This window comes from Poecilia reticulata, linkage group LG11 (genome assembly GCF_000633615.1).
Source record: "Poecilia reticulata strain Guanapo linkage group LG11, Guppy_female_1.0+MT, whole genome shotgun sequence".
NCBI lineage: Eukaryota > Metazoa > Chordata > Actinopteri > Cyprinodontiformes > Poeciliidae > Poecilia > Poecilia reticulata.
The window spans coordinates 24,209,304-24,234,460 of NC_024341.1; the positions used below are offsets into that span (position 1 = coordinate 24,209,304).

General features: G+C 36.9%; 2 protein-coding genes across 6 annotated transcripts in view; one reads left to right on the forward strand and one right to left on the reverse strand.

The window, feature by feature from the left end:
* Positions 1-52: 52 nt before the first annotated feature.
* LOC103472848 (tyrosine-protein kinase STYK1-like) lies at positions 53-10,264 on the reverse strand. Of its 4 annotated transcripts, none has more exons than XM_008422693.2 (11): positions 9,995-10,264; positions 8,218-8,273; positions 5,684-5,932; positions 5,454-5,606; positions 5,097-5,423; positions 4,721-4,902; positions 4,046-4,114; positions 3,724-3,935; positions 3,035-3,075; positions 2,097-2,193; positions 53-1,470 (listed from the first exon to the last, which is right to left on the reverse strand). In XM_008422693.2, exons 2-11 carry the CDS (start codon positions 8,270-8,272, stop codon positions 1,275-1,277), a joined length of 1,581 nt encoding a protein of 526 aa, XP_008420915.1. In that variant the 5' UTR covers position 8,273; positions 9,995-10,264; the 3' UTR covers positions 53-1,274. The 4 variants fall into 4 exon arrangements, with proteins under 4 accessions (XP_008420915.1, XP_008420916.1, XP_008420917.1 ...); XM_008422694.2 differs by having other exon boundaries at positions 5,097-5,275; positions 5,336-5,606; XM_008422695.2 differs by having other exon boundaries at positions 5,097-5,255; positions 5,316-5,606.
* The window catches only part of LOC103472845 (chloride channel protein 1-like), a 46,716-nt gene continuing 25,414 nt past the window's right edge, over positions 3,856-25,157 (forward strand). The window contains exons 1-11 of one of the 2 annotated variants that reach the window (XM_017307509.1): positions 3,856-3,929; positions 17,835-18,123; positions 18,193-18,324; positions 18,517-18,645; positions 19,239-19,372; positions 19,479-19,556; positions 19,688-19,766; positions 20,067-20,192; positions 20,445-20,529; positions 20,908-21,009; positions 21,211-21,295. In XM_017307509.1, coding sequence (XP_017162998.1) covers positions 18,039-18,123; positions 18,193-18,324; positions 18,517-18,645; positions 19,239-19,372; positions 19,479-19,556; positions 19,688-19,766; positions 20,067-20,192; positions 20,445-20,529; positions 20,908-21,009; positions 21,211-21,295 — 1,035 coding nt within the window. In that variant the 5' untranslated portion in view covers positions 3,856-3,929; positions 17,835-18,038. Of the gene's footprint in view, positions 3,930-13,177; positions 13,271-17,834; positions 18,124-18,192; positions 18,325-18,516; positions 18,646-19,238; positions 19,373-19,478; positions 19,557-19,687; positions 19,767-20,066; positions 20,193-20,444; positions 20,530-20,907; positions 21,010-21,210; positions 21,296-25,157 lie in introns of those variants that run through there. The other variant, XM_008422691.2, reaches the window with a different exon arrangement.

Sequence of the window (25,157 nt, forward strand, 5' to 3'; positions counted from 1 at the left end):
TAGCTCCACTTCTCCATCCACTGGCTTAGAGTTTATATTTCCATATTGAACTGCAGGGAGGTCTTGAATTTTGTGTGGCATTTATTTCCCTGGGACGGGCATCAATTTTATTTTATCATCTTTTCTACGACTTTTGTGAGTCAAGTGACATAACGGCAATGCAAACATTGTACAATGTCATTCACAATTCTACAAAATCTATTACTTATTGTAGATAAATATTGTTCATGTTTCTTCTCACATTGTTGGTAAATTAATTTCCCAGGAGGACTTGACACCATTAAGGATGGTGACATCTGATTCAATGACTATGTTGTCACTCTGATCATCCATCAATGATCAGATTTAAACCCTGTATCAGTCTTTATTCAATCACTAGCACTTTTTTAAATTTAATTTCTCAAAAATGTTACTTTTTGAGATGCGGCTGCAAATACACATGCAGCAAGTATACCAGTAAACAAGAAAGATGGCTGTGTTTTTGTTTTTGACTGTTTTTATAGAAACTTCTCTAATTCTATCTAGATTTTCTTGGAGCTAATAGCTGAACTGATGATGAGTTTGCTGTGAGATATCCTAATGCTGTGGTAACTCTGATTCATAACCAGATGCAGTATGAATGGCGTTAAAAAACACCAATTGGCCAGTGCAACATTTGGTTACCATGGAGACTGGTAACCAAATGTGGTATATTTTTTTGACAACTTTTCCACTTCCTCGAAAGTAAAGAGATGCGTCAGGTGCCGTTACTCTACCAAAACTTGTTTGAGAAACAGAGATCAGGTTTTATTAATATTCTACAGACAATAAAAAATCTGTTACATTCTACTGTATGTTTATGAAGTCATAATTTATTTGTTTGAGCACTGCACATAAACCCTGCATCATATTTCTTTGTGGTGATATGGATCAAATTAATAAAATAAGCAATACTTTTTGGTATGTCTTTAAAAAGAAGACAGGACTGACTTTATGTTTTAACTGCTTTGTTTATTAAGTCCAAGACAACCAAGGTATCATTTACCAAAATATATCCATATTTAAAAAATAATAAGTTACCTAAAACATACTACATGGTTGTGCTTCATATTTTATGTTCCAAAACTACTTATAAATATAAAAATATGTTTTCTAAACAAACAATGTAATTGGCATATTTAGTTCCCCTCACATTTTGTGCTCCTGCAGCAGTACTTGGTACTTTAAGGAATTTGTTTCGCTGGACTGTGAATAATGGCTCCAATAGAGTTCTTTGTCACAGCGGTTCCAGCCAATCAGAACACGGCGTAGTTGAACGCCTCTCCATATCCCGCCTCCCTCATGTATCTCTCCACGTTCAGTGGCTCAGGCGCTCTTAGAGCTGTGCTCCCATTTGCCGATTGCTCTCCTGCATGAAGCATCCGACTCAGTCCGGCGACCGAGGGACGCCCTTGGGGGCTCCAGCTGCAGCACGATTTCATCATGGAGTACCTACAAACACAGTTAAAGAGTGAAAAACGCAAACATGTTATATTTGCAATTTACTTAAGCAGTTGCAGAAAAACATGAGTTTGCGTCCTCAGAGTTTTGAATGCCACAGAAGGGATAACCTGCATGTTTTATGAGAGCTGTAAATATGTTACTAATAAGTTGTTTGGTAATTCCTGTGAAATACCTTAAAGTAATTTCTGTATGTTTATTTGTATCAAATATTTTCCACATATGATCTGCTGTTGTTTCAGCTTGAGATCCGGTAATTTAAATCTTAGACTATTTTGACATAAAACTGATATGATCAAGATTTTGTAATTTCTTGTTTCTGTAAATCAGGTCATTAAGTACCTTTTCTTAGGCTAAAATTCACTAATATACTCCAAATGTTTTTAGAAAGAGAATAACCACAGAAACACAAAAAACGTGTTTCTGTAAATCTGTAAAAAATACAGTTTTAGATCTACACTGAAAAAACTGAAATCTATACTCATTTTTCTCTATCAACATACATTTATAAAAAGATTTTCTGACCAGCTACTGCACTTTTTACCCTTCATGTGTAGATATGGGGTCATGGTAATGTGTGTTTCTGCATAAAGCCTGTTTTCAGCAGCCGTTCTTACAGTGTGTTGGAGCAGTTGGTTGGTCGTTTCAAAGTTTTTCCTCTTTGGAGATACTGCAGAAGTTCAGTCGACATGATGTGAGCAAAAGGTGGGTCACCTAAAAGCAGAGAAGTTTTCATTTATTATTTTATGACTTACTGGCTATCTTGTTTGTAATTGTTTAATTAATGCATTTGCATGACTGATGTTAAAATATCACTAAATCGGTTGACTTGCTAAGGAGATAAATCATTTTGATCAATTTTAGACATTTTTACTGCTCTTTTTTTAAGACATTTGAAGTATATCTTTGAGTTGTATTTTTTTTTAGATTTGACACTTTTCTCAAATTGTGCAGTTTCCTCGTCTTTGTTGTTCAAATCTAAACTTTATATAGCTATGCACAGTAAAAATGCCAGTGTTGAATTAACACCCAAACGTGTCTATATGTGTCCAAGTCAGCAGGTGTTAAATTCAACAATACAGAGTGTCACATTAACATTTCAGCGGTATTAGTGTTAAAATATATTAAAAGTAACACCAGTGCAGTGTTGATCACAAAACATAATGTGGTGTTAAAAAAGTAAATAATTGACCCACAAGGTGTCGATGTCAATCAAATCCAGTGGAAAATATTCAAAACAATACACAGAAATGGAAAGTTTAACTTTTCTTAAACCCATTTCAGTATTATAGACCAATGTTAATTTAACAAAAAAATGGGTGTCAATCTTTTAACACTTTYAAAAGTGTTACTTTAACACCTGCTGACTTGGACACATATAGACACTTTTGGGTGTTAATTCAACACTGGCACTTTTACTGTGTGTGATTTAAGAAAGTGGAAGAGATGACAAGTTGTGACACAAAATCCATAATATGGAAAAAAAAATCTAAACCCAGTAAGAATTGAGGATATTTTGACATTTGTTTCTCAGTAGTGCTTGTAGAGAACTCACCCAATGAGACCATTTCATAAAGGAGGATACCAAAGGACCATCTGTGAAAATATTTGAAAGGTAACTTTAGGTCACTGAAGTTTTTACCAGATTAAACTACAGCATTTGCAAAGTCCAGATGTGCAACAAAAATGTCTGAATGCAGCAGATTAACAGTGAAGTGAATCATTCTGACATATTTCGTGATGCCACATCCTGACACACAACGTCCAGATCCATTCTCCCCGGTCGGTCAGTAACACGTTCTTATCGTTATCTTTCTTATAGGGAACTTAAACACCTACACGTTTGGTGTTTATTCAAATGAGGCTGATTCTATGTCAATTCTCGTATTGTCTCTCAAATCCATGGATTTCCACACCCTCTGCCAGGGCTCAGCTGTCTTCTTGATGTTGAAGAATGTAAAGCTACTGTTGAAGTTGAACAAATCCCATTCTGGTTCTAGCACATTTCAAGGAGTGGTGTGAGTGGTGTGAACACTGAAGTTTTTACCAGATTAAACTACAGCATTTGCAAAGTCCAGATGTGCAACAAAAATGTCTGAATGCAGCAGATTAACAGTGAAGTGAATCATTCTGACATATTTCGTGATGCCACATCCTGACACACAACGTCCAGATCCATTCTCCCCGGTCGGTCAGTAACACGTTCTTATCGTTATCTTTCTTATAGGGAACTTAAACACCTACACGTCGCTGCTGTTACTGGCCGTCCTCCTGGCCAGAACTTCAGGTGCCTGCCATTTCTTCAGCTCCATTTCCTCCACCAGCCCAGCAGTGTCGACCTGTGTTCTGTGATAAGCTGGGCCCAATCCCCACAGTTTGGCCGTCATGTCGCCACCAACCAGAACGCTGCGAGCTCCGATGTTCCCGTGGATAGATCCCTGACTGTGGAGGTAATCCTAGGATGAGAAAGACGACATACGGTGGAATACAAGTAAAAAGTAAATGGCAGAGTAGTAGGAAATTTCATAAATGACACCATATTAAGAAAGACAGCAGTTCAACTAACCAGAGCAGAGGCCACTTGTCCTGCCATGGTGAAGATCCTCTTTTCTGTCATTTCATGACTTGTGTTATCCTTCAGTGGGGGAAAAGTGAGGGGAGTYAGGGGTTTCCATGTTTCAATGCATGTTTTGAGGTCTAAGCAAACTGAAAGTCTCCAGAGGGCCCTGAATACATTTAATATGGTGTGACATTAGGGCCAAAATTAAGAYTATTGGGCACCCGGTGGTGGTTACGTTAGGGCATGTTGACCAACGTTCATAGCTCAAAAGTTATGTTAACAYATTCATAATTTAAAGATAATTTAAATTAACCTCTGCTATTTATCCCTGTTAAAGAAATAGAACATAATGATGTCAGTAGTTCCTTTAGAGAGCATGAACAAAGCTAAACAAAAAGAAACCTCAAAGCTTAATACAGTGAAAAAACAAACTGGAAAAATATCTGCTTTGTGTTAATAAGTGGAAAGCATAATTTCTAAATAATTAAATGGAACCTTCACCAAAACAGAAAAAAAAMCTTTTTTGTTGATTGTGTTTTGTAGCTGATGGCTGATTTGGTTACAGATATTATTACACCTTCTCAAACGAATCACARATGATGCCGTTTTTATTTAAACATGAGTCTAAACCCACATGTGACAATATTATCAATCTTTCTGAGAAGAACGATGGTACTCTACCTCTCTGCACTTCCACAGGAACCCCAGTAGGTCTCTGTGCCTCAGCTCCTCCAGCACTATCACCAACGGCGACCGTACAGAAACCACGCCCAGCAGAGCAGGGATGAAAGGGTGAGGGCCCAGTCCTCCCAGGAAGGATGCAAACCCCAGAAAGTGCTGTTTCTCACGGTTACTCGCATTTTCTGAGGAAAAATGAGGATAAGAGAACTGATTTTTAAAAAATGTATTTTCTTTTTTTCACCTGAAAGTTTTAGTAGCAAGTGCAGCTTTGGAGCTTTCATTTTCTAAGAAATTTTAAATTAATTTTTGATTTTCCAAATAGTTTTGTCAGTATTTGGGGGGGAAAAAACAAACAAAACAAAAAAACTATGTTTACCTTTTAGTGCTCTCAGGATGATATCCTTGTTGTCCATGCAGGCTCTGTAGAGGCTTACTGTGTCATTGGGTTTGGTGTAGGAAGATGGAGTCAATGCAGTGACATGACTAAAGTTTCCAAGATGCCTCCTTGTGGATGTCTGTGGTTCTGCAGTCATTTGTCTCTCTGGAGAGCGATGCCTTGTTGCATGTCTTTCTGGAGAGTGATGTCTGGTTGTATGTCTCTCTGGAGAGCGATGCCTTGTTGCATGTCTCTCTGGAGAGTGATGCCTTGTTGCATGTCTCTCTGGAGAGTGATGTCTGGTTGCATGTCTCTCTGGAGAGTGATGTCTGGTTGCTTGTCTTTCTGGAGAGCGATGCCTTGTTGCAGCTGCATGTCTGTCTCTAGTTCTATGTGGTGCTGCAGTCCCGTGCCTCTCTGGGGATTCGTGTTGTGGCTTTGCATTGTGATGTGTGTTTTGTACTCTCATTGGCACCTCTTCATGTTCAAGAGGGTCAATCCCTGGGGGCGCTTTTTGAGAGAAAAAATACAGAATAAATCATCTGTTTGATTGGTATTTCACAGAGAGTAGACCAAATTGAGCGTACCATCTATTCCCTGTAGGTGATGTCTGTGGTGGGGGTGACGGTTGTTGTTGTGGTGGTGATGGTGGTTTCGCTGTGTGTGTCTCTGGTTTGTGGTGTGCTGGTGATTGTGGTATCGAGTAGGAGTTCTGACTCGTGTCCGCTCACTCTGATTACAGCACAGTAATATGAAAATGATCAATAATGTGATCACGGTGAGCGAGACCAACAACGACGGGACGACAATCACTCCAAGCTGATATTCTCGTGTTACTGTGAGAAGAAAGACAAAGGAACATGTATTAGCGTGAAGTCCAAGAAAATGCAAATCTTTTAAATGTTTTAGTCCTTTTGTTTCATTCCGTTCGGCTGTGTTTTCTCATGCTGACGGGAATTTCTGTCTTGACATTGTTATCTTCTCTTCCCACCAAAGATTATAATGTTCACACTGTGTGGAGCTACACATGGCAGTAGTCTGTGGTTTAAAACATGTTGTCCTACTGTAAAGCTTAATTTATGTAATCAACTATGAACATTATTTTAAATACTGAGGGATCCTTATTGTTTTTATTTTAATAGCATATTTTCTTTGTCAGACATTGTGCAGTGAATATAAATGTCATTCTTTGAAAGATCAGCCCTGATGATCAGGATTACTGGAGAAGGTATTGAACAGAACATAGAGCATCATAGATGTCTGATTATAAGTACAAAATACAAATCAAGATTTGATCAATTGTTAAAAATATTAATGACATTTTTGTTTCCAGTGTTCTCCCAATTTTTTGCATTATTTACCAACAAAATCAGCAAATAGTCTTAATCAAGTTAGCAATAAACTCTTTGCTGTCATATATAGTTAAGCCTCAAACTCTTAATGTCTCTGAAAGACTGATTAACAATGTATTAAAGTGAGATATTTAATTCTGATAGAAAATTAAACGGTAACCACTTAAAAGATTTTTTAAAAACTGTAGATTTTATAGATTTTACAGCAAACTTCATAATAACCCTGGAAGTATTTAGATGTGTATATTTTTTAATTCCTTGTTGATTAATAATTTCTTTGTTTTTATCAGTTTCTGTCCCTTCAGTTGCTCTCTGACCTCCATATTAATTCTTTTCTCCACCCTTTAACCGTTTGGTGTTTATTCAAATGAGGCTGATTCTATGTCAATTCTCGTATTGTCTCTCAAATCCATGGATTTCCACACCCTCTGCCAGGGCTCAGCTGTCTTCTTGATGTTGAAGAATGTAAAGCTACTGTTGAAGTTGAACAAATCCCATTCTGGTTCTGGCACATTTCAAGGAGTGGTGTGAACTTTGTGGAATGATATAAATCATTCTGTGACATTCTCATTAAAGGCTTGGCTTTGAGCACAGAGCTTTGACCACCAAGGATTTCCAGCATTCTCCTTCTGCTCATCTTGAATCCAGGAATATATTTTTTTAATAAATGTTTTATAGGACAAAGATGTAAAACCAGTTGCTAAATAACTAGAATTGCATTGAAAGGCAAACCTGAGACTTTCTTTCCACATACATTTTATCTGTGGATGGTTTCTAGACATTTATCAAATCTAGACATGGAGAAGAAAATATGTTGCTTCCTTACTCCGTTTCATTTCCCGTCCTCCATTCCTCCTCTGTTTTCTGGTTTCGAGCAACATTGATTTAATAGCACAATAAAGTATCTACTTTTTCTTCATCTAAACTTACTGTGGTTGATTAGTGTCTCTTGTTGTACTAATCACCTTTAATCATTATTATGAATCATCCACCTTTAGTTTCTTTCAGTCACTGCTGGTTTATCTGCTCTCCTCCATTGTCTGTTCTCTGTTTGTGAATTTTTATGTTTCATTTCCTGCACTTTGTTTGAGGTTTTTAGAATTTGAGACTTTAGACTTTTTTTCTTATAAGTTTTAGTATAATGTATTAAACATTTTGTTCCCTATTCATCTCTGTCTCACTCGATGCCTGTATTTGGGTCCCACAGTCACTGCTTATAAAAATGTTAGCTGTTGTTGGTTGAAACATGTAGGCTTTAAAAAAAAATGAAAAGAAAATTAACGTGTCTTGGATTTTCAGGCAGTTGCTGCATTTGAAGATTCTGGTGTATTTTTGTCATTTTTCCATAGTTGTGAATAGTTTCAATCTATTTTCATCTCAGAAATTATCCAGTCTAAATTAGACAATTTAGACTAATTTTGCATAATTCACATTTGAAAGTCAGTAATCAAAGAGATTTCTATAAACATATAAAAGTGTAATCATGTCACTTGCAATGCAAGTACTTCATTTACAGCCAAACTGAGCTAATGTTTTTATTCAGCAGTTTAGGTTAGCTTCAGCATAATGTGCAACAATCGCATTTAAAATGGCTCATAACCAGAATAAAAATCTGAAATGAAGTTTACAAAATGTTTTATTTTGGCCTTTTTGTCAGCCTAAAACAAGAAGATAAGTATAGATTTTAAACAACCGGAGTGGAAATGGCATTTATCAGATAAAGCTTCGGAAATGTTAAGTATAGTGAAGATGCAGTTTTTATTACTTACTACAGAGCCTGTCATCTGGAGCACAGGGACTAATGTCCGTGTAGTTGGTCGTCATCCTGCGGGAAACAGGAAGAATATAAAACAGACATTTCAGCGTTGCTAGAGGTCAGGCAGACACATTTCCAGTGTCCAGCAGCAAAAGACCAAGGCCTTTATGTCAGCCTTATGGTGTTTGTTACATAATGCAACACACACTTGCACATGCCTAAAATTAAGTAATAAACCTTTAAATAAAGTTATTTTCTGTAAACCTGAARTCTCAAAAGAATATAGAAATAATTGCATTCAGAAACATGAATACATGACACAATAAATAATACGTTAATATAGCAATATCTTCAGCCTAACAGTTGACAGAGATGCGTTTTGCAAACAAGACGACCTCCACCACTTTATGTCGCAACCTTACAAATTTCTGTAAAACATTTCCAACGTTCACTTTAGTAACAGCACGGATCAGGAGAACAAAACTAAAACGTAGTTACAAGATAAAACATGACGATAAAGGGGAGAAGTAGAAACACACATGGAAAGGGGGTTCCCTTTGTGTAATATCTAGATGCAACACCCATTTCCTTCCACCAGAACGTGTTTAAATATTGAAGTTTATGCATCAGATTACAATTTTAAACCTCTTCAATCACATTCAATAATTTGAATTTATGCCCAATGAATCTCATTTGTCAGATTAAAGGTATAATACGTTTTTTATTGGTCTGATGAATTATTCTAATTTTCATCATAATTGACAGAAGTAAGGGCATTCAAACAGCCCTTATAGAAAAGAAATATATGTATATATAGTTCTTATATGAATATAAATAATGTGTCTCACTTAGTGATGACATCCTTAAATGAGCTTTTCAATAATATTCAAATTTATTGAATGTGTCTGAATAAGACCCATCCCCTATTATCTGTTAAACACAAAATAATGTCATTTATTTATTTATTATTTTTTAATATATAATAAAGACTCAAGTAGATAACCATCAGCTAATGAGTTATAATCCTTAACAGGATTGAATGTTTGGTTTTTTGAGAAATGATGTTATTTTAAGACATTTATAAGATACGTTTTACATTTTTCTTTTAAATTGAATACTTGTTCATCAGATTTTCCTGTTGCTTCTTACCTTCAAAGGACAGTTTTACCAAACATATTTAACTGGAGCAAAAGTCATCACAGTGATGGAGCAATATTAATATACCTGCACCAAGACCAGACAAACATCCAGCAGTGCTGGATCATCCAAGACCTTTATGGTTTATAACTTATAAATCTACTACGGAATATTTGCACATGAGTTAAAAAGTAAAACACAGCATGTGGAGAAAAAAAATCAAAAAACATTTGTACAGAAACAAAACACAAAGTCACACCTGACGTTGTTTGCATTCTGACTTAGATAAATGTCACTAAACCAGTTTGACGGCATTGTTCGATGACAATCATGTCTCGTTGCGACTGCGATGAGCTCCTACTGTACTAACAATCWYAGTGAAAATGACATTTCACAGTTGGAAATTAAAATAAAAGTAGTACTGTAAAAACATTCAGCCATATTGAAATGTTGTTGCAAATTTGTGGGCCAAGACAAAAACACCCTGAACATGACAGAGTGCACTCAATAATGTTGAGATTGAAAAGTGATGCTATCTGCTTACAGGAGCAGAATTTGGGTTAGATTTTAATCAACTATAGATACATTGCTGCATAAAATGCAAAAGCAGAACAAAGGAAAGTATTCTCAAAGCCACCATATTTCCATCTTACCTGGCCACCTAAGTGAGACGCTGAGGTGTCAAACTCTGTGTTGTGGGAACAAACGTATAGTTTCCTCTTTAACTTTCCGTATTTGTTTAGAGCTGTAGAGTAAATTCCAGTCCTTCCTCTCGGTCGTCATTGTTTTCGGCAGGTAAAACCACAAGCAGACACATTTCCATTAGAGGTAGAAGTTTTTTAAAGTGTAGTTTCTGTTGTGTTGTCACCCGCATAGTACTATTCTCTCACTCGTCCTTCCACTTCAGTTTCTCTCTCAGGTTTTCCACTCCCACATCCCGCCCAGCACCCTGAGCGCCTGCATGCAGTGTGTCGTTAGACTGTGTTGTATTTTCTGTATGTCATCCATTGCATGCGTGCGCTAGGAACAATTCAAATCGAGAGTATTAAAGGTTGGAATCAGCATTTTGAATACATTATTAAGATCTGGCTTTACCTGGTGTCACATTATGTCTGCTGTTTGTAGGCTGCCGTTTTAATCTGTTGTTTTAAACTAAAACCTAAATTATGGGCATTAGTAGAATGTTAAGATATTTGGAACGAAGCTCAGGTGTGTTGCAATGATTCTCATTCATCTAGCTTTTTGACTTTTTTTTCACCAAACTGAAATGTATTTTGAAATCTCATTTAATAACCCAAAGCAAAGTGGTTTATAATTTAGATCCCAGTTAGTGATTTAAAAATTTTGTGTGGTCACAATATAAATGCAGCTAAACACAAAGTAAATAATTTTTTCCAGTTGGCCTCTCACATAAAATAACAATGAGATAATCTGATGTGTTTTAACTTAACAMGATGTAAAAATATTAAGAAGAGCAAACTTTTTAGGGTACTCTACTCTTCCATGCTTAAACCAGAAAGTGTTTTTGCAAGTTTGAATGTACTAATCTGGGTATAGACTCTAGATTCATCCTGCACTTCAAAAATAGACAGTATTGGCAACATATCCTTACATTTGTCATTGCAATATGCAGAAGCATTATTTATGATTTCCACAACAAAGTACTTTAATAATATTGCAATATTATTAAAACTAGTTATCATCTAGGGTTATTTAATTTGGACTTATCGAGCAGAAATCAGAGGGATTGGCAGAAATTCATACATTTTTTTAAAGGTGAAGGCGTGACCACAGCTAAATGAACTTTTCACTTACTTACTGAGTCACTTCCAGTTCTTTGTTCCAAAATCAAGTCGGTACAGTCACACACCCATTAGCAAAAATAGCCTTTTGCTCACCTGTCATGTTCCTGCCATGTTGATTTCCATCAGTCATGAGAAATGATTGCATGATAAATAATCTTTGCTAAAGAAATAGCTTGGTTCTTTTATATATATATATTAATAAAAACACTCCCTTCAGTCAAAAGCTGAGTTTTATYAGTTAAAAATTGAACAAAACTTTAATGGAAGAAAAATGTGGTCAGGTTACAACTGCAAACATATTTTGCTTGATGTAATGGAAAAATCTTGATTCATGGCTTTCAAAGAGCGGAAAACACTCAATGTACCTATGATTCAATAGGTTGTACAGCCAACCATTGGCTGCAAAGAGATACATCCTTGTCGGGGGACTTTTTTTTTTCTTGGCTCTGGTTCAATAAAGTTGCAGGTTTTTCCTTATATACAAGTCAAGTCACGTCAAGTTTATTTGCCTAGTAAATTTCAGCAACAAGGCAGTTCAAAGTGCTTCACACGATAAAAACACAAAAAACAATTATGAAACAAGCAATAAACGCTACATTTTGTCAAATGCCATCATCAAGAATATGCCGCCTCGAGTCCTAATTAAGTTCAGATCATTCTAAGTTTTGTCTGTCACACAGAAATTTGACTCTAGAATACTTTGGTATACGGAAAGGTTGATGGTCATCTCATTATCTGTGAAATGCAGAGGCAGAAACGAGCCTAAATCATGATCCTTCCGCTGTTGTTTGTGACAGTGGGTGCAGTGTTTCTGTGCTGATGCTTCATTATGATGCTGTGAATGATGGTCAAGCTGCATTACTTTTGGTCTCATCTGTCCAAAGGACATTGTTCTAGACTAGACCTTATTTTTCAAATCCAAATATGTTGTTGACACACAACTTTAAATCTGTCTCACCACGTGACCATAACCCACTGTATGGGTTATAATCACTGACTCTGTGTTAATATCATTTGGTCATCTAGTTTTTTACAAGACTCTGTGGATGGTAAAAGTTCTTTATTTATTGGAATTTAATTGGAAGTTGTTTACTTTGTTTCTTAATAATGTGAAGTACCACTGCCAAGTTTTTGAACTACAACTGCTTATGTTGTTTCTAATGACCAGCAATTTGCTAAACTCCTAAATACACACAGTTTATTTATTTTATTTAAATTCTTTTAAGGATAAAACAATGATTCTAAGCAAATAGATTTGTAAAAAGCACATATGTAATTGATCTGGGAATTCAACGAATGGATAAGACGGTAAAACATTTGCATTTTTCATGAAAAACCAATCAGAAGCATGTTTAAATGTGAACCAAAACTCATCTAGGAATGCTGTTGGGCGATTGCTACCATGTTATGCTTTATAGTTTGAACTCAGGAATCCTGACAAGCAACACTGTCACCATGACGAAGCCTAACACACTGGTTTCCGGTATCTATGGCTGGTACAGGAAGAACATTGAATACTTTCGGTGTGACTGACTTCAATTTGTGCTCTTTCTGTAATGGCACAAATTTACAAAATGGCAGCCGCAATCTGAATCTTATTTTTTTTTAAAAAAGACATACGTTTAAAAAAAGGATTTATTTCTTAGTTATTACTAAGTAGTAATATATTTGTCTGTCAGAGTGGAGAGTTTTCTCTGCACTGTTTTTAAAGGAGCTTAGGTGAAAGATGAAAGCAATGTCCACTGGATGATGAGGTTAAACTAAATACTCTGGTAATTATCAGGGAAATATTTGAACTGAGACATTCTGCACCCCCAGTCCCTCCTCCTACCACYGGCTATTCCATATCGTTGTGGAAAGCCAATGCTACTGTAACCGCAGCCGGAGATAATTTACACCATGTCCGAATGCGAGTGTGTAACAGAGTGCGTGTGTGTTGGTGCACATGCTGATGAGAGGATGTGTGACTTTCTGTGTGTGCATGTGTGCGAGGGAACGTCCAGAGCACTCCTGGTAATGCTGAGACTCCCCGTGAGCGGATGGGTTTATTTTTGGGTCAGTGACAGTGTGTCAATGGCTGCAGATGCGTCGGACAGGAAGGCTCTGAGGTACAAGCAAACGCTGGTCAGTGTCCTCCTCTTTATTTCCTCTTTCCTGTCACTTTTTCTCACTCTATCTTAGTTCATTTGTATCTGTCAAACATCGTTAAGCCACGTTTTGGTTCATTTTCAACGTGTCAAGGGCCTTTTCCTGAATTGTTCCCTACTCATGACGCACCTATATGGGCAAATCAAAGTTGTGTGGATGGGGGGGCGGTCCTCATTTGAAGTGTCAAGACATCAAACGAGGCCTTCAGCTTCTGCGGAGAGCATTTACCTAAGACAGGGTTCTACACATGGTAGAATATAAGGTGCTGAGACACTGTGCACCCCTTGATCTTGCCATGTGCGTACACACTTGCGCACATAACACGTTCTGTCCATCTTGCTGCTTCCCACCGTTGATTCCTCCACCTGTTCTCTAGCCTCTCTGCACCTCATTTCTTAAGCCCTGCCTGGACTTAACACATGTCAGAACAACTCCTGTGCTTGATCCCTGTGTCTATTTTACACACAGTTTACACACAGTTACCATACATGTAAATCTATGGAGCAGTGCTGTTTGAACCTTAGTGTGTGTTTGTGTCCTTGATGTGTTTTCCAATGAGGAGAAACCTGATCTTGGAGTCTGACCCCATTCATGTAGGTGTGAGGAATGCAGCGTGAAGGGTGAACATCTGGAGAAGGAGATTTCATGCCAGATATCTTTCAAGCTGTGTTGGTGCATGGTAATATTTTGCAGGAATTACTTTTTTTGGCATGAAAAACAATGAAATTGTGACAAACCCTAAATTTTGACTCTTGAATATATGGTGAAGTTGTGTATTTAGAAACTGAAAGAAGCAAATACTGGAGTGTAAAGTCAATTTCTTACTTGCTTAGTTATACGTACATGATTTTAATAAATGTTCTTATAGTGGTTCACAATAATTATGTAGCAAGAGTGAACCCTCGTTGTGCTTGTTTTAATAGGAAATATTTGCAGCGAGATTATTATACCACAGAAAGGATTGTTCCTAATTAAAACAGTGTGAGACGTTGGGATTCCAAAAAGGCAATGAATGCCCCAGTAGCCACTGCTCACAGCAGCTCTTACGAACATCCTTTTAAGCTGTTCCACATGGAAACACCTCTTTTAATTTGTTCAGTTAAGAGATGCAAGGATTACATATAACTTACAAATCCGCCTTGTACAACAAGCTTTTTTTCACCTCATCTTAATATTATTGAAGCGAGGAGCTGCCCATATGGATCTCAAAGTAAGCGCTTAAAAAGTTCTCAGATTTTCTGAGGAGGTCCAACTTCGATTGGGTGTTTCGATTGGTGTTTCTGGAATTCAGAATTTTAAAGTTCAAACTACAAATAAAACACAGCATAAGTAGATTTGTAAGCTTTATTCCGGCTTTATATGATGATCATGAAGTATTTTTTTCCCTTCCTGAGCTAATGTTTTTACAGCACAGGCTGTTGAAAATGTAAAAGCTCTGGAAACCATATCCACAGAGTCTTTTGCTGTTGTCCTCAGCTGATCAGCTGTGGGACATTGAACTATTTTCTGTCCTGAATGCTACGATGACTGGGCGTTCCCATAGTATTTATGTTAGAATGTATTGTTTAAACCGATGCGCTTCCAGGTATCTAGGACTCACACTCAAGGATGAACCAGGCATCTTTGATGAAAGTTTTCAGCACAGTCATCTTTTTAAATATTTATAGTTCTTATTTGCTAATAAACATGTCCCTGGAGAGATGCTTCTATGTTTTTCCAAGTGGTTGCCTGATGAGACACTATTGGCTGAGAAAGTGGGAATGAAGTGTTGGAAGTGTTATGAGGAATATTGTGTCATGCTGATACTAAATATAGTAAACAGTAGTGTTCTGTCTGCTGGAAAGTAAAGAATAAAATGAAATGAACAGTTCACTGAACTATAGATGTAGAGGAAAGACGATTCACGCAGAGTGAGAAAAATGGTGACTTCTATTTGATTTTTGACAGCTAAACAAAATGATCTGGGAGCAAAACTGGAGTTCTTCTCAACCTGCAGGGTAAACAAAAGGAAACAAAATCAGATTACAATGAACAGAATTTCTACTAAATGACACTTAACAACAATCGTCATGATCTGGTACCATCACTGACATCACTGGTACGTTTTTGTGAAGATGAATCATGTTGAAAATGTTCAGCAAAGGAAGCGACTTCTTTCATTAGAAGTTTCACAAAGATTCCAAAAAATGTGTTCAAGCACATGAATATCCAATATATATATATATTTCTTGTAAACAATTATTATTTAATATTATTCTAGAGCACAGTATTGTACTGATACTGCTTCCTGCTTCTTTTTGGATGAGTTTTTCATGTGCTCCTTAAAATATGAAGCACTGCAATATTATTTACCCGTCTTGGTAAGTAAAATAGAATGAGAACACAATTTCCTTAAGATTTTCTTTTTCTTTCAGATAAACCGTTTCTTGCTTTTTAGGTCTATCAATCTGCCAATGTAAACATTCCGAGTTTGTTTCTTYGTAAAGAAATTTAAATGCTCAAACTATTTAAAGTTTCTATGCTACAGTCTTCAGTCAATATAAACAGCCATTAAAAACAGCAAAGGACTGGTTATACATTACATTTAATATCAAACCAATAGGCACATCCTACTAAGTCAAGCCAACTGTGCATGCTATTGTTTGAGTCTGGCATTTAGTCACAGTTAATCGTGTGTTGCACTCCTCAAGTTTCAGTGCATCGACTGGCATTTCTGCTCACGCACGGTATCTCCAGTGCTTTAAGTACATGTGCATCTAAATCCATCTTTTACCAGCCTGTCCATGAACCTGTTAAATTAGAAGCTGTTGAAAGGTTGCTGCATGGAAGTCATAAGTATCAGCGGCACACCCAACTTACCAGCTTGTCACTTATATTCCTGAAGAGCCATTGTCTACATGTGTTGGAGGACCTAGAACACTTATTTGCCTATAGCCGTTACTGTTGCTTGATTATTTGTTGATGATGATAATTTATTAAGATCTTGTGCATCCCATTATAGACAATAAATTCAAAACATGAATACTAATACTGAACAGAATTGATTTTACAGTGGATTCAAGATTTTGTTTTTATATTGCAACACAAATTCAACTATTTTAAAAGCAATAATTTGGTGCATAAATAATTGATGTTTCCTTACAATTTTTTTTTTGCAGTGCAAAAGCGTATAATTGTGAAGTGGAAACAAACAGTACATGTTTCTCAAAAAGTTATGCAAAATAAAAGCTCAATAACTGTGGTATGCAATTATTTTCAGCCTTTTACTTTGATAAGTAAAATAACAATCTTCAGAAGTCACCTAATAATAAGTCCACCTATTGGTTATTTAAGCTCAGGATAAACACAACTTCAGAAGTTTGTTTGAGAACATTAGTTAAAAAACAGCATCATGACAACCAAACAACACAGCAGACAGGTCAGGGATGAAGTCCTGTGAAAACTAAAGCAGAGTTAGGTAACAGTAAACGGACCAGCCTGTCACTGAGAATGTTTATCAGGTAGCCAAGATGCACTGAGAAGCTGCAGAGATTCACAGTTTAGGTGGAAAGTAATGTTGAGAACTCTACAAGTCAGCCAATTAAAGTCCATGCATCATTTGTCTTCCACTACGAAATTTTGGAAAACTTAGTTCTGCTCTATTACGCAAACCAATAAAATACAGGAAAGTTTCTGGCTGTAATGTGACAAAATATAGAAAAGTGCTAAGGTTATTGGTATTCGCTAAAGTCTCTTAACAAGGAATGCTGACAAGTAACCTCACAACTCCAAGGCTTCTCATTGATAAATATTGAGTGTAGCATTTTGTACTTTGCCAGTATAAAAATTATTTGCTGACCAAAAGTAACAATGGAAAAATTTAAAGGGCTAAAAAAAAGTTCTAAGAAGGAGAGCTGGATGATTTTTTGAAATATTACTAAATTAATAAATATTTCAAAATGAACAGTTTATGCAAGTACAAAATATCTGGTTTTCATCACAAGATCTGGAAGACAGTCCAACCTTTTCCCTTCAAATGATAAAAAAGAAAAGCTTTTTTGTCATCATTCATACTCTGAGAAATTGTCAAAATATCAGAAATTCTGCCGCTGTATGTAAACTAAGCACAACTGTATCAGCTGCTGTATTAAGAAGGCAGCTAAGTCTGCTTTCATTGATGTAAAATTTAGAGAAGAGGAAGACTGTGCTAAGTGCTAGGCTAAGGCTGGACACATGAGAGACGAGATGAGGACATCTTTCAGTTATAGACATGTTTACTTGCGATCCAGAGAATTAATCTCTTCCCCAGATGTCCTGGGTAGTTTTTATGGAGCCCGTCCAGAGGTGATAAATCTAGATGCCGAGCCCATGTTTCCGCTTCCATTAGAGCCTTTGAGGGTCAACACATGGTTCTGTCTATTTTTAAAATGGACCCCTCTCTGCCAGAGTACTATTACGCTCCACATTCTACCGGTGCATGTTGATGGGTTTCAATGATGAATGCCGTTCAGATGTGATGTGCTCTGCTTTGTTCTAATGGAATGGTCTGCCGGCGCTACAGCTGTATGGAGAGTACCAGGAGAACCAGGGTGGCTCGGGCAGACGGGAGGCCACACGCCTGCTGACGGAGAGGCAGATCAAGAAACATGGAAATCATCATCATCATCATCACAGCCATGAGAGGACACAACACGGACATGGTCGCCATAGCCACGGCCACCAACATGGCAATCACAGCAGGCAAAAGACAAGATTTCAGCCCAACATGGAAAGTGAGGCTGCAGATGAGCAAATGGCTGATGATGAATTTACCTCCACGAGGAAAATGCGATCCTACTCTAAATGCAGAGGTTAGCATCATCAAATGAAAATATTCAAGATGTGGTCCATTTTCTAATCTTCTGCTGCTTGGTTTTCAGACTGCATAGCACGGGTGCAGCGGTTTCTTGTGACGAGGCTGGGAGAAGACTGGATCTTCCTGGTTCTACTGGGAATCACGATGGCTCTGGTCAGCTGGACCATGGACTATGCTAGTGCAAAAAGCCTGCAAGGTATAATTAAACACAGATGAGTGGTTGCACAAAATGGAATCTCTCCCTTCATGTTTTTCCCTTTGTTTCCCATTACACTTTCAATCCTCCGTTTCCATTTTCTAGCATAATAGCATCATCACATTTTTGGTCATCATTTTTGTCTCAACTCCCTTCAGTTTTTTCTCCTTGTCCAAATTCCTCTTTCTTTAGCGTATAAATGGATTTATAGGGAACTGAAGGAAAACATCCCCCTGCAGTACCTGGCCTGGGTTTCCTATCCCCTGATGTTTATCCTCTTCTCCTCACTTTTCTGTCACCTGGTTTCTCCTCAAGCTATCGGTCTGTACCAACTCCACCCTCATGTTTACCTTCACGCTTCTCTGTGAAAACCTGCATGCCCAGGAGAATATGTTTGCTCTTACCTTAACTTATACTGGCTAAACCAATATTATTATATTTTATGATGTTTAGTTTAACTATGTTAATTTGCTCTGTGTCAAGTTTGGTTGTTTAAGCTGATTGCTTGAAAATGAAGTTGAAATTCCCATACTTCTTCATATTGTCCTCTGTCTTATACCTCAAAACAATATTTTGTTACTTGCCCAACTTTTAAAAGATATAAAGAGGTATACAGATTTCAGTAAATTGTTCTCCAGCATTGCCTCCCATAATGTGATGAAAATCTGAGCCAATCTGGCAAAGATTTTACTAAGTCTAAAATTACTAATTTTCTTTTCAAAACATTTCATGATAAGAGTATCACATCTTAGAGATACCCATTCCAGAAACAGAAATAACTAATAACCTCTGTTGACCTTTTTCTGAAGAACTTTATCCAAACATATAGTGTGAGCTTAAGATGTAAAACAAATTGTTTTATTTACAGAGAAGACTGTGCTCCTGTAAACTTAAGTCTTGCCTTTTATTGCAAGGTTCTGGTATCCCTGAGTTGAAGACCATTCTGAGAGGGGTTGTTCTTAAGGAATATTTGACTCTAAAGGCTTTTATTGCAAAAGTCATCGGCCTGACTGCAGCTCTGGGCAGTGGGATGCCCGTAGGAAAAGAGGTAGGCAAAGAAATAACCCTAGTCCCCTTGCTTTTCTTTTCTTTTATTGAGTGCAATGGTCAGTTTTTACTATTGGATTCAAATTGTCCTGTTCTCCTCCACCCAGGGTCCTTTTGTACACATCGCAAGCATCTGTGCAGCAGTTCTCAGCCGCTTCATGTCCTTCTTTTCAGGAGTGTATCAGGTAAGCTAAAGTCAGGAAACTCAAGGTTTTCCATGTAGATTTTCCCTGTAACTATAAATAATGTATATGATGGAAATATCTTGCAGTTTTTCCTTATTTTAATTACCTCTCCATGCTCTTTGGATCAGTAGAATCCCTACTGTTATACGGACATCCTGACAGTGGGCTGTGCTGTTGGGGTGGGCTGCTGCTTTGGTACTCCACTTGGAGGTAGCCAACCATTGTCATTTTATTTGTAATTTTTGCTTGTTTCCTTGTTTGTCTGTTTGTTTTTAGCCAACTTTACTTGCAATAAAACAGTCTTACACAGTAATGATGCGTGGAAAAGTATTTATTTAAGATAGTTCAGAATCTGACTGAAAAATCTGCAAAACCTTTTTTAAGGACAAATGTTTAATTTAGTCTGAAATATATAATGACATTTTTAAATGTTGAAAAGAAAAAGCTGCAACATTTGATATGTTCTGCATGTTTTCTTTTTTTTGTGCCTTTGCTCTTTTTCTCCAACAGGTGTGCTCTTTAGCATTGAGGTAACATCCACATACTTTGCTGTGAGAAACTACTGGAGAGGATACTTTGCTGCTACATTTAGTGCCTTCATCTTTAGAGTGCTCTCTGTGTTTAACAAGGATGCAGGTATGGATCAGAGAGAAATATTTGCATGTACTGTATGAATAGGATCATGTATATCTCTTCCACAAGGTGGCGCCATTTTTCTACTTTCCGTTATTAAACAAATTCGACTCTGTTTATGGGCTAAAACGTTCTTCAGATCAAAAAGTTAATTTTTCTGATTTTATTTTTGGACTGAGTTGCAAAAGGATTTATAAAATGTTCCCTCTTTTTTTCTAGATTTTTAAATGTTGAGTCTTTTTTGTTGTTTTCTAGTGACCATCACTGCTCTGTTCAGGACAAACTTCCGTATGGATTTCCCCTTTGATCTTCAGGAACTTCCTGCATTCGCAATCATTGGGTGAGTAATTAAAAAACATAGAGAGACATGTGGAGCCCCATTTTGAATGAATCCACATTTGAACCAAAATGTTATTTCAAATGCATGTTGGTTGCCTCAAAGATTTTTTTTTATTTTTAGAAATTAAGAAAACGTTTGAGGATATAAAATGTACCTCAGAAATCAATAAATATCGCTAATATAATTTTTATGCCCCCATTTGTTCAACAGTAAAAATCAAGAGGTTTCTTCTCAGAAAATAAACTTGTGTAGAATACTAGAGACTTTTGAGCTTTTACTTATTAGCTTACCAATATTCCAGCTATTTTAATATAAAGGAATATATTTTTAGTAAGCCGTTTTGCTGAATGCTGTAACTTTACGTTCCTCTCTTTGCAGGATTGCCTGTGGATTTCTTGGGGCGTTTTTTGTCTATCTGAACAGACAGGTGGTGCTGTTCATGAGACGACCAAATGCAATGACCCGCTTCCTGATTAAACAGTGAGTCTTTGTATGTTACAGTGTGAAGAATTTATTTGTCGTATATGCTTAACACAGATTTATGAGTTTTATTTGCAGGTCATAATATTCTTCACAGACATATTGAAATAGTTACTTGTGTTTTTATGTTATTAATAACAGCTTTTTTCTTCTCTTCCTCTGTTTCTTTCTTTGTGTGCGTGTGTGTTTTAACACTTCAAGTCGACTCATCTTTCCAGCTACTGTTACACTGGTCATTGCCACCTTGACCTTCCCACCAGGGTTTGGACAGTTTATGGCTGGAGAGGTCAGAGTGCAAATTTGATCATTTTAGCCCGTCTCAAAGCAAAACATAACAAAACAAAAAAACAATTCTGTTTTGTTCCATAGCTACAACAACCAGTAGTTTCTATAAATAGGTACAATGATAACTATGTGTCTGCTTTCCACTCATAGCTGGTTTAACATTACATGGTTTTTTCCTGAAGTTCAAACGTAAATTTGAATAAAATTTGTTTTATTCAAATTTTGTGAAACAGGGAACAAGAGAAAAAATAATAAACAGTAGTGGGACAGAAAAAAAACAATGCAATAAGTTAATTACTGAAACAAAATATTTAAAATAATATAATGCATTGATGCAAAAATAGAAAATAAGTTGCAAAATGCAAACTCCTGCTAAGCTATTCATACCCCTAAACCATTCTACATGTTGTCACATTGCAACCACACAGTCAATAAATAGAGATGTTCACAAATAAATGCCTGGCAAGGAAAGCACGATTCAGAAAAGCAGCAATTTGCCACAAGCAAACATGTGGAAGAAGGCGCACGAGCCAGATGAGACAAAAGCTCAATCTTTTGCAAAATGCTTTGACAACCAAAGTTGCAAGGAAATAGTTTTGATTGTTGTCTACACAGAAGCACAGTTAGCTTTAGCTATCTTGCGAATATAAATGGGTAAACATTTCAGTCAGCTTTCAAAGTTCAAAGCTTTAAGAGATATCTGTTAAAACTTTGTGCTGCAGTTGCTGTGAAAGGTAATTACGTAAAAAGCTGAATCACAGGGGCTGAATATAGATGCACACCTTTCAGATTTATTTTCTAAAAACATATAAAATCTTGTTTTATTTCCCTTGTGTTTCTTAGTAATACACTATTTTGTGTTTATCACATAAAACTAAAGTTTGTAGTGGTGACAAGATAGAAAAAAGTTAAAGGGATGTTAATGGTGAGCAAAAATCTGTTATGTACTCATTAAAATATCAATACAAATGTTAAATTGGAAAACTCTGAGAAGCATGTCTGAACACCTAAACATGTAAAATAAACCATAAATTCAAAAATTAACTTAAATATATTAGCAGCTCTGAGGTTCACAGATGCTCAGAATAGATCACTTAGTGAGAACCAGGTGTGTTTGCATCCATCTCTCTGTTTATGTCACTGAGTAACCACTCACATTTACCCTTGTGTTGTTTACTGGTAGAAAAAATATCCTAAACAATCTTTTTCTGACTTGAAATTTTTATGACTTTTTCTAAATTGATCCCACCATTACAACATGTGATACTGTACACCACTAGGGTACAAGATTGTCTTATGGGTCATTTCTGACCCGTTAATTATTAAAAACCATTTACACAACAGAAAAAAGTTCAAAGGTCACACAGAAACTGTCTCCAATACATATAAACACACCTACACACGCACAGTAGTGTGTGTGTGTACATATATATATGTAGTATATTAATCAATATATAACTATATATATAGGAGAGTGGTCTGGACAGCTCTTTTTAAGGGTCCAGTCTTCTAATGCCACTTTCGTCAAAGCAAAATTAGATTTTTTGGACCCAACAGTCTCCTTCTCACTGGGAAGATTGACAAGGTGTCTCCATAGTGTTCCTTAAAGAAGTATACAGACAATATATAGAAAAAATAAAACCCCAAAATAATCACTAAAGTAAAGAGAAACTCGTAATAAAAATAAAAAGCACAAGCAACACAAACCAAAAAACAATAACAAAAGTTGTTCCCATATATTTTTGAGAAAATACAAAATTTCTCTCTCCGTCACCTTATCTTCTTTCTCCTGTTGAAGTTTGCTAACCTCCCCAACCGGAGAAGTTTGCTCTTTTGGCAGATTGGTGAACTCGTTCCCTCAGACAGTGGTCTGGACAGGACTCTCTTCATGGGCCCAGACTTCTTTGCTTCATCAAAGCAAAACTTTATATTTTTTTTTTGGACCCAACTGTCTCCTTCTCACTGACAAGATTGGCAAACTCGTCCCCTCGGACAGTGGTCTGGACAGCGCTCTCTTCATAGCTACAAACTTCCCCAGCCGGGGATGCTTGCTTGTCAGTCGAGGAAGGATCCCGAAGAACTTCCCCAGCTGGGGAAGGTTCATAAAGAAAACATCATACACAGAGAAGCAAACTTCCCCAGCCGAGGGAGGCGTTTATTCTTTATATATGCCTGTTGTTTCTTTGCTAGCTGTTTGGACATTTTCTGCTCTATTACTCAGCTTGTAGCAGGTTCTGGTTTTGGTTCTAATAGATAATGTCGTGTAAACAAAAACAAACTTACAGAGTTGTCCGGGTCCTCCAGAGCTGAGAACCGTTACCGTCGTACATAATGAACCGATGGTCTGCGGAACACAATTAGCACTTCGCTCAGTTCAAACAATAGTTGTTTGTAAAACAAAACAAAACATAAATAAATAAATAAAATGAAATAAATACTTCGGTTGTTGGAAAAAAAAAACTAACAGACTGGTTCCGACAGGTAGCATAATAGCATAGTTAGCTTACCTGACTTTCCACCATGTTTTCCTCTTCATGACAGACTTCTCTTCTCCAACCTCAGCAGGTTTTCACCTCAGCTTCAATTAAAAAAAGGTGCTTAATTTCTCAAAATGACCTTATATTGCTTTACCTTAAATTTAGGGGGGAGTTTTTATTGTTAAAAAGCTTAATGTGCAGCTTCTTCGGGTCATTTTCTCCTACATGTGGCGCCAATCAGAATTCTTCAGGCTGCACCTGCAGCTGTCCAGATGGTGCGTTTGCTGCTTCAGGACATTCGAGCACCACTCTGCCACACATCGTTCCAGAGTCACAAACAGCCCAACATACAGTGGACATTTTTAATTAAAAAATAAAACGCAGCTGCATAAAATAAAACTGGTTGAAGCGAAGCTGCAATCCTAATTAACAAGCAGCATCACAGCAGTTTTACAAATGTTCATAAAAAGAGTTTTATTATCATCAATATTTCTTCTTCTTTTACTTTTTTTTTTATTTTATTTTTTACAAATATTAATGTTGTGCAACTGAAAAGGACCTGAAAATTCACAGTCAGTAGCCTGACCGTGGACAGAGAGGGCTGYAAACAGTGGACAGATAGGGACGAAAAAGGCAGGACACAGCACACACACGCACATGCACACACACATCAAATAAACTGGATTGATATATGAATTGAACTTGTACTTGACCTGCACCTGCAAATGTAGCTAACCCCTCACATCACACAAGCTCCCAAACACAACAAAAAACAATCTGAGGCATAATATAAACAAATTCAGTAAAGAGAATATAAAGGCCCTAAATTAGCGGTCCCCAACCTGGGCGGTACCGCCCCCCAGGGGCGTTCAGAGGACTGCAGGGGGCGCTGGCGGACATTTTTACAAAAGGGGGGCGCTGGGATGCCTTTGGGGGGCGTTTGGCCGAAGGTAAACTTTACACCTTAAATGCACAACAATGCCAGTTTAGACTTTGAGCAACTTGGTAAAACTGTATTGTGTAACAATAAACCATGCTTGTGTCGATGGCAGCTCTTCTTCTATCCAGTGTTTGTTAGCTTCTGTTAGCTGCTTGGCGCAGCTCCGTTCTCCTGCTACTGTTAGCAATAAATCAATGACTCATTAGGATTTTATTAAGGAACAGATTTGTTCTTTGTAATTTCTGTCCAGTAAAACTATTAATCTATAAATCAATAGTTTATATAAAGATATAATCCATGTTTCTCACTGTGTATCCCTCTGAAAAATGAACCCATTTAAATAAAGAAATAAAGAAATCCCTCCATGGGTGAAACCTTCATTTTATATCGTTAACACGGTGCTGTAAGTGGTCCGGTATGAAACGGGGGTGATGGAACAACACAGC